The following is an 8,212-nucleotide window of genomic DNA, read 5'->3' on the forward strand; positions in this document are numbered from 1 at the left end:
ACTATTCTACAGTTCATATTCTGTCCTGATTTTCAACACAACTGCCTATGTTTTAACACTTCATTCAATATTATTAAAGTTATTTAAAAACAATACAATTAATGTTTAGTTTTAAGATCTCATATGCTAGGCCTTAAAGTAATTCTAAAAATTTAAGTATTTAATTACCAACGTTTGTTCTATGCAAAAAATATGGATATTTTTATTTATTTAGTTTCAATTTCAATGTAAGACAAATAAGATGATAAAGGTGACATCATGAGGAGAAAATATATATATATATTTTTTTTCTCAAATGCATGTAAAGCATAATTATAAGTCCAGAAATTGCTGGGCATATCAAAAGAAATTATAGCATTTGAAAATTTAAATTATAGCATAAGTTTTTTTATTTTTGCATTTATTTAAAACTTTAGAAGGAACAAAAATACTAATAATAACAATGATCTTATATAAAAAGTTCTTTGTCTCAATGCATTAAAAAGCTGTTGAAATTTTAAAACATAAATTTTATGCCAAAAGAATAAGAATATAAAAGAGTAAAGAAAAATAAAAAGAAAGAATATAAAAAAAATAAATAAAATTTTCCAATTTTTAATAATGTTAATTAATTTATTGTAAACATTGAAAATGATTCAACAATTGGGTAATTTGGGGCAGAGTCTAGATGATTACTTATCACAACTACCACCTGTCCTCTGATCGAACATAATGGTAATGTAGTGGATGCATTTGCTGGTATAGTCTTTGAATAATAGCCAAGAGTGAATAATTTTGTCAACAGTCCACTAGTATAGCTCTATTGTCTCATAAACAACCAAATGAAATTAAAGAGCTTGAATAGCTTAAGAAATAATAAATTTAATCAGTCAAATTATACTACTTACTGGCCGAAATCTGTAATATATTTTTGAACGCTTTCAAAAGCCAAGTAAAATCTAGTCAGTATGTCAAGATAGTTTTCCTTAAATTCTTCATCTCTATCTTGCAATTGCTAAAAAGAAATAATACAATGCAAATAATCTACATCATTTCCAGTTATATTATACACACACATATCTATATACAATCTCATTTTACGTTTACTTATTCCTAAATTAACAATATGTTTATGAATTCAACTTATTATGCAATTTAATTTATATGACCCATTGTTTAATTTTACATAGCATATAACATTTTAATAAAATAATAATTTCTAACATTTTCAGCTTAATGGCTCGCGGGGGTGACCTCAAATATGCTAATTATTAAGTGCAGACGATATTTTAAGTTATGAATTCAGACACAAAAACGTAATTTCTCTGAATAAATATAAATTTTTCTTGTCAAATTCGACTTTCTAACCCCCAAAACGCAGGGGGTAGCAGCAATCTGAGAAATATGGTACACGACAAAATACGAAATTTGATTAAAATCGGTCGATTAGTTGCTGCAAATTTGAGTTTTAAATATTTTTATTATTATTTTTCTTTTTTTGAAATTCAATTCCTCAGAAATTATTCAACATTGCTCAAATTTTGTATTTTAGCAAGCAAAATTATATTCCTTTAAATGATGCAAAAAATTGTATACCTTACAATTCAAAATTTTTTCAACCATTATTAAATAAAAGAATAAATATTAATATTAAAAATTGTTTTTTGGATGGAATTATCTTTGGAAAATCAAACTTTATAAATGATTCCAAAAACTTTTCAATTTACTTAAAAAGTTCTAGAGATTCAGCGAAATATGCAAAAAATTAAATTAACATTAAGAGGTCCAAAGTTTGGAGTGCTCTCCTGACCAAACTATGGGGAACATATTTTCCAGATTGCGGCTACCCTCTCTATATTGAGAGTCAGAAATCTGAGTCCGTTAATAAAATTGCCTATTTTTATTCAGGGAAAGTACGTTTTGCATCTAATTTATAAATTAAAATATCGTCCGCACATATCGATTAAAAAGTTTGACGCTACTGCTTCTAAGTGTTTTGAAAGTACAAGCTTGTTGTTTTTTACTCCTCTATTGCTTCAAGCATCCAATTACAGCATGGTAATTCACAAAATTATCCTTTTGTCCAACATACTTTGTTCTTTTCATTTTATAATATTTGGAGAAAAAAATATTACATCTATTCTGTAGAGAGGTTTAAACCGAAAATTCATTTTGACAGGCCTGAGTTCTTAAAACGCTGTCCCTACTATTAAAAATAAGCAATTCAAATTTCATAAGTACTTTCCCCTACATCATTTTATAAATATTGCGCACATTTAAAAAAAAAAAAAAAGCAAAAGCAAAATTTAGTTATAAAGTATAAACACCGAACAAACACAACGGTAAGAAGTATGTTAAAATATTATAACACAGATTAAATGCACAACGATAAATTAAACGTACAGGATTTGATTCAATCTTGTTCTCATAAAAATCCGTTATCTTAAAATAACTAAAATCACATAAAACATCACTGTATTTATTAATGTCATTTTTTGATTCAAGGCGAAAGACTTGCGGCACAACATCAGACAAACGAAGAAGCTCGGCAATAATTGCATTTCCCCGCGAAACCAATCTTAGCAAATTTTGACCACAAGCATTGTTTTCGGCTAAGAAATCAACCATTTTTATACTACTTATTATAAATCATCCATAAACCAAAACTCAATCCGACACTCTACGGAGAGAGCAGAAACCAATTTGTTTACTAAACACACAACACACCTCCTTGGGTCAAAAACGTTGCCAATCATTAAAAGATAAAATAGAAAGCTGAGGGACGGTTTACACTTTATTTGATTCACGCATCTCTAGTAAGTTTTGTGTTTTAATTTTCCTCTTTGTCTTATTTTTAAATTCACTGGATGAAAATGTCGTCTCCACAACTCATCACGGGCAAATTATGAGGAAGGTAATTCTTCGAGGATACAATTCGTCATGGAAACAGATCGTCAAAGCGAAATTTGCCATGAGCACATTTCATTTCGGCGACAATTCGCCGTGTGAATAATTCGTTGCAGCTATGATTGGCGATGCACGCGACGAATTGTCCCTACGAGTTGAATTGTACCCACTATGATTGTTGTTGCTGTTGTTGTTAATTTACGTCGCACTAGAGCTGCACAATGGGCTATTGGCGACGGTCTGGGAAACATCCCGGAGGATGTTTCCCAGACCGTCGCCATGCCATGCGAAGACATGCCATCACAATTTTGATCCTCTGCGGAGAGGATGGCACCCCCGCTTTAGTAGCCCGACGACCTGCACGCGAAGTCGAGCCCTTTACGGTAGCACAGTTTAACGAGGACCAATACCGCACACCCTCGGTCCCTACGCAGACTGATCCAAGTGGTCACCCACACGCACACTGACCGTAGCCAGTGATGCTTGACTTCGGTGATCTGCTGAGAACAGTGTCTTAACGATCAGTCCACTGCGGGACGTACCCCGTATGAATTGTGGCTGTTTACTTGTGATCACGACAGATTATGAACGACGCATTTACGCAGACAGAACCAACAAAAAGTATTATATTGTAAAGTAATAAAACAATCATAAATTTTTTAAACAAAATTGTATAACATTTACATTCTGCCCACAACGAATTACCATTATGACGAGTTGTGCCCACGACTAAGGTTCCTCTATATTTTCTAATCTAAATTATCTTTGCAGAAGAAACCTAACCAGTTCGTCGATCTAACTAAGTGTTGCAACAATTAAATAAAATGATTACAAAACTGTGAAATTTTATTTATAAGATACAAAGATAGTATTTCCAGCAGTAGTCAGAAATACTATAGCCGCTACCTTTTTTTTTCCGTAGTAAAATAGTAGTGTAGAGCGGAGAATAACACACAGAAAGAGACGTCCACGTTCTGAGTGGAATTCGAACCTGCAACCATTGGCTTTGCAGTAAGGCACGCGAACCGCTTGGCCACCTACCCGGCTTCCAAGAAAATACAAATAAATTTTTACCTCATATTTAATGTATAGTTCGTTCACCAGGAGTTGGTACTTGACTCCGCCTTTATCACGTCGTAACCGAACGTGATTATTAATTCGCTATTTTTGGGTTAGGATGTGAAAAATCCTGAACAAGGTTGCTACTCGGCGATCGTATGATAAAAATATTTACTTTGTAAATTTCATATGCATTTTTTTAACATTAAATATTTCATAAATTTGATGATATTTCGCACTTTTGAGTGAATAGTTTGAGACATTCTACTGCCGTATATTTAATTAGCTAGAGTAACGAAAGGTATCATAGCAAATGGCGCGCATTAAGGGTTGTCTCAATTTCAAGAGCGGAAAAGATTCTCCTCTTACTCCAGTGCTAAAATAATTTCTTCGTCCGAGGAACTCTAGGTGAACGAACTACATATTGGGATATAATTATCGATTATGTCAACCTCCATTAATCAAATGGTACTTTAAGAAGGATTCAAGTTAATATGTCTTATATATGCTAGAGAATTAATATTCGTAGTGGTAGTTACGCCACATTACTCCTTTCTATAATTTTATGGGATAGAATTCTATGAACAAATATCACAAGCTGATAAATGCTTATTATTTTTTTTCGCTCATTAATTTTATTTATTTATTGTCCGAGAGAATTTTATTTACTTCACCGGATTTTGGAGCGCTATTTTATGAGGAAATCAACTATTCAATGTGGACTATCATCGATGTTGGCAAATTCATATCGCGTCCGGGTCACTAATGTGGGGTTAAAATTAACGACTATGTCAACCTTCATCTATCAAAGGGTAAGTCAAGATTTTTACCGATTTAAGCATAATTTTTCTGAGTAACTAGCCCGTAGGGCTATCTGCTCATTCATCGAAGTTGGTTAGCAATGAGGGAAGCATGGGGGTGAGATAAATTACGCGAGCGTAAAAATTTAGATAAAAGAACATGACTGAATGTACTTCAGGATGTAAATCAAGTTAACGTGTGTATATTTGTATTTAATATTAGTAGTGGCATTTTCGCCGCAGAACATAAATTAAGTTCTCCAGCAAAAAGTTCGTTTCCTTAAAGTAGTTACAATTCCAAAGCATTTAGAAGTTACTTCATTTTAAAAACAGTAATTGTAGTTAACTACACTTGTAACAAAGTAGTTGTAGTAAAAATAATGAAGTTTCTACGACCACTGATTTCAAAATACACAGACATTTAATATTTAGCCTACATTGAGCGACATAATTTCAAGCTTGACAATCCAGAATGCACACAAATCAACAAAATCCGTAAAGCGAAAAATATAGGTTTTGCTATATTACATTATTTTGCGTAATATGTCGCATATATACAATAAAAAAATATTTTTTGAAATAAATAATGATGTAAAAATAGTGAGGCAAAAAAAAAAAACGATGACAGTTGTCCATAAAGATAGGAAGAAAAAAAAATTGTATGGGGAAAAACGAAAATAAGGGAGGGGGAAGTCGTTTAATTCTATTTTTAAAAATGTAAAAGGTTTATAAAATTTATTTGAAACATAGAGCTTAAATATGATAGTACACACGACAGTAATTTTTGTCCTCATAATGAAACCACGCGATTATTGGGTGAAATCAGGATAGGTTTAATAACTTAAGAGGCTCTAAGCACTTAAAAGATCTTGATACTCCATTAAAAGAATATCAACATAAAAAAAAATATTTTTCTTAAATAAAATTAGAGTAAGTTTACAAAAATAAATAAATTTATATAACTTCCAAATTTAACTCTTTTTGCTGAAGATCTAGTGAAAATCAAAATTTTTTAGTGAACTTAAAGGGGTTTCAGAGTGAACTTCTCGGTTTCTTTTGTGATCTTAGAGCGAAACTAAACTAATTTTGACAATTCCGGTGCTTTATTTTTTTAAAAAAATTTCCTGACCAACCGGCAACTTTTTTTTTTTTCACTTTAATTCTAAGAAATATAACCTAATTTTTTTATACAAACTTTCCATGTGTTCTTTTATGTCTTCTAATATGATTTTTAAATTTTGACTGAAATTAAGAGAAATTTTTTTTTTTTCATTGTAGGTCTCACGAACAAATAACAGAATTTATTACCATTTTATCGGCACTTAGGACGTAACACCAGTAAATATTTTGATCACTTTTCAAGTAGCCAAGGTGCTACAAATTCTACTTGCATTCTATTAACAAAATAAGTTAAGACTGCTTTCGAACCACTGAAAGCTAAGCTTATCGTCGTTTTAACTTAGAGAATTTTTATAAAACTATACTTCGAATCGAAATTTGGACTTTTTTTCCCCCCAACATAAACAGGTTCAGAACTTTAAGTGGATTAAAAAGAAAAAAATAATTTTTTTGTCACACATAAAACGAAAAATGTAGGAACATCACTTTCTAGAGATGGAGACAAATTTAAGTTGGTGATAGGATTTTTTCCTCCCTCGGCCTTTAGAAAGTGATGCATCCAACGTTTTTGCTCACTTGAAAAATCGATTTTTAAGTTATATTTTACATTATTTTACTTATTACATTCTATATATTTAATATGTTCAAATTAAAGTTTTGAATTACTAATAAATTAATTTTATAACTGAACAATCATATGTTACTTCTCTTTGATTTAATTTCTGTGAAAATTAACAACTGAAAATGAAGTGATGGACTGATAGAGCGATTACTTACGACAGGAAATTTAATCAATTAGAAAAGTTATCTTTGTTCTTACTCTAAAGAAAAGATTTTTAATCAGTTAAATTTAAAAAATAACTGCTACCAATCAATTCTACTGTGTGTGATAACCAATTTTTACATTAATTAAAATTTAAATAATCTAACCATTTAACTAGTTTTTTTTTATTGACTTTTGGTAATCTAATATTATTTTGAGAAATTTTTTATTGTCTTCAATTATGATTTTAACGATAGATTAGAAAGGTTTTAATACTCTAAGTCAGGGGTGGCGAACCAATGGCATGTGACACAATATTCTGGGCACGCCACCGATCACAAAGTTTACTATAAAGCGTATTAACAATTAAATTGAAATTCACAAAAACAATTATTAACAAAAAAATTTACAATTAATTCCAAAAAACAATTAATAACCATAAAAAACAAGCTAACAATAAATAACTAGCAAAAAAAAATTTAACAGTCCTGCTTAAACTAACATCTTATAACCTAATATAAGTTATTTGTCATCTAATCTGCAACAATAGAGGTCACACTGATGTTACTTTAAGTTGAATTACGCGTACAACTGAGACATCGCAAAATGTATTTTTTTTCATTTATATTCATTTCATAATGTATTTAGTATTATTATTTTCCCAATAATCACAAAGGCAAAATAATTTGACTGCACGTCTATGACCTCAATAAAAAATTTTTTGAAAAAAAAAAATGGCACGTTGGTGCATAAAGGTTCGCCACCCCTGCTCTAAGTTAATGCATGTATAATTAAATCTTTTATATAGTGAACTGAAATTGCTGGTTATAGTTTTCATTTTAACATTGCATTCCCTTATCCAAATTGTGCGTTATAACATAAAAGAAAGAAAAAGTTCTTTTTTTAAAAAAAAATTGATTGAATAAAAAGGGTGCCCAAAATAAAAAAGTGAACACTTTGAATAACTTCATTAAATAATCAAATTTTATACCATTTTAAAAACCATAAAAAAAAATTTACATTTTCTTATTTTTAATAAAAATGTAACCAATTTTGCACAGTTTATGCATATTAAAATATTACAAACTTTTCTTTCCCGCCAAAAGAGAGGGAGTACATAACTGTTGAGACTCTTTATGTTTGGAACTAAGAGAGAGGTGGGAGAATATAAAAGCAAACTTGGTCTATTTTATTACAACTCTATGATTTGAGATAAATCTTAGATCGATAAAATTTGCCACCCACTTACTAATAATATTAGATAGTGAAAGGTCCTTCAAATTTTAAAAAACTTGTGATTAAGATAGTATTGATTGCTCTTTTTCATAAAAAAACTAACTAGATCGTGAGGGTAATCCTTATAACTACAAATCCATATTCTGGAGTAAAATCTTGTATTCCTTATATTCCAGGTACGTACAGGCCTCGAATTTTGAAATAAATAAACGATTTTGACCGAAGAAACCGATGCTGAGAAGTACAGAATTGGGAAACACGCTCACAAGACTTTCGATTTTTCTTAAAGGGAGTTTATAAATGGTTATTTTAGAAATCTTCTACAGTTTGATAATAGTTGCCATTAGCA

At 30.4% G+C, this 8,212-nt stretch overlaps 1 protein-coding gene across 2 annotated transcripts in view; it reads right to left on the minus strand.

The window, feature by feature from the left end:
• Strump (WASH complex subunit strump) overlaps positions 1-2,715 on the minus strand; it is a 55,841-nt gene extending 53,126 nt beyond the window's left edge. For both annotated transcript variants that reach the window (XM_087164450.1, XM_087164447.1), the window contains exons 1-2: positions 2,383-2,715; positions 888-994 (exon numbers count right to left, since the gene is read on the minus strand). In XM_087164450.1, coding sequence (XP_087020576.1) covers positions 888-994; positions 2,383-2,607 — 332 coding nt within the window. In that variant the 5' untranslated portion in view covers positions 2,608-2,715. The remainder of the gene's footprint in view (positions 1-887; positions 995-2,382) is intronic.
• Positions 2,716-8,212: the final 5,497 nt, after the last annotated feature.

The sequence above is a fragment of the Parasteatoda tepidariorum genome, chromosome 1 (assembly GCF_982258835.1).
Source record: "Parasteatoda tepidariorum strain Cologne lab strain chromosome 1, Ptep-v5.0, whole genome shotgun sequence".
Lineage (NCBI taxonomy): Eukaryota > Metazoa > Arthropoda > Arachnida > Araneae > Theridiidae > Parasteatoda > Parasteatoda tepidariorum.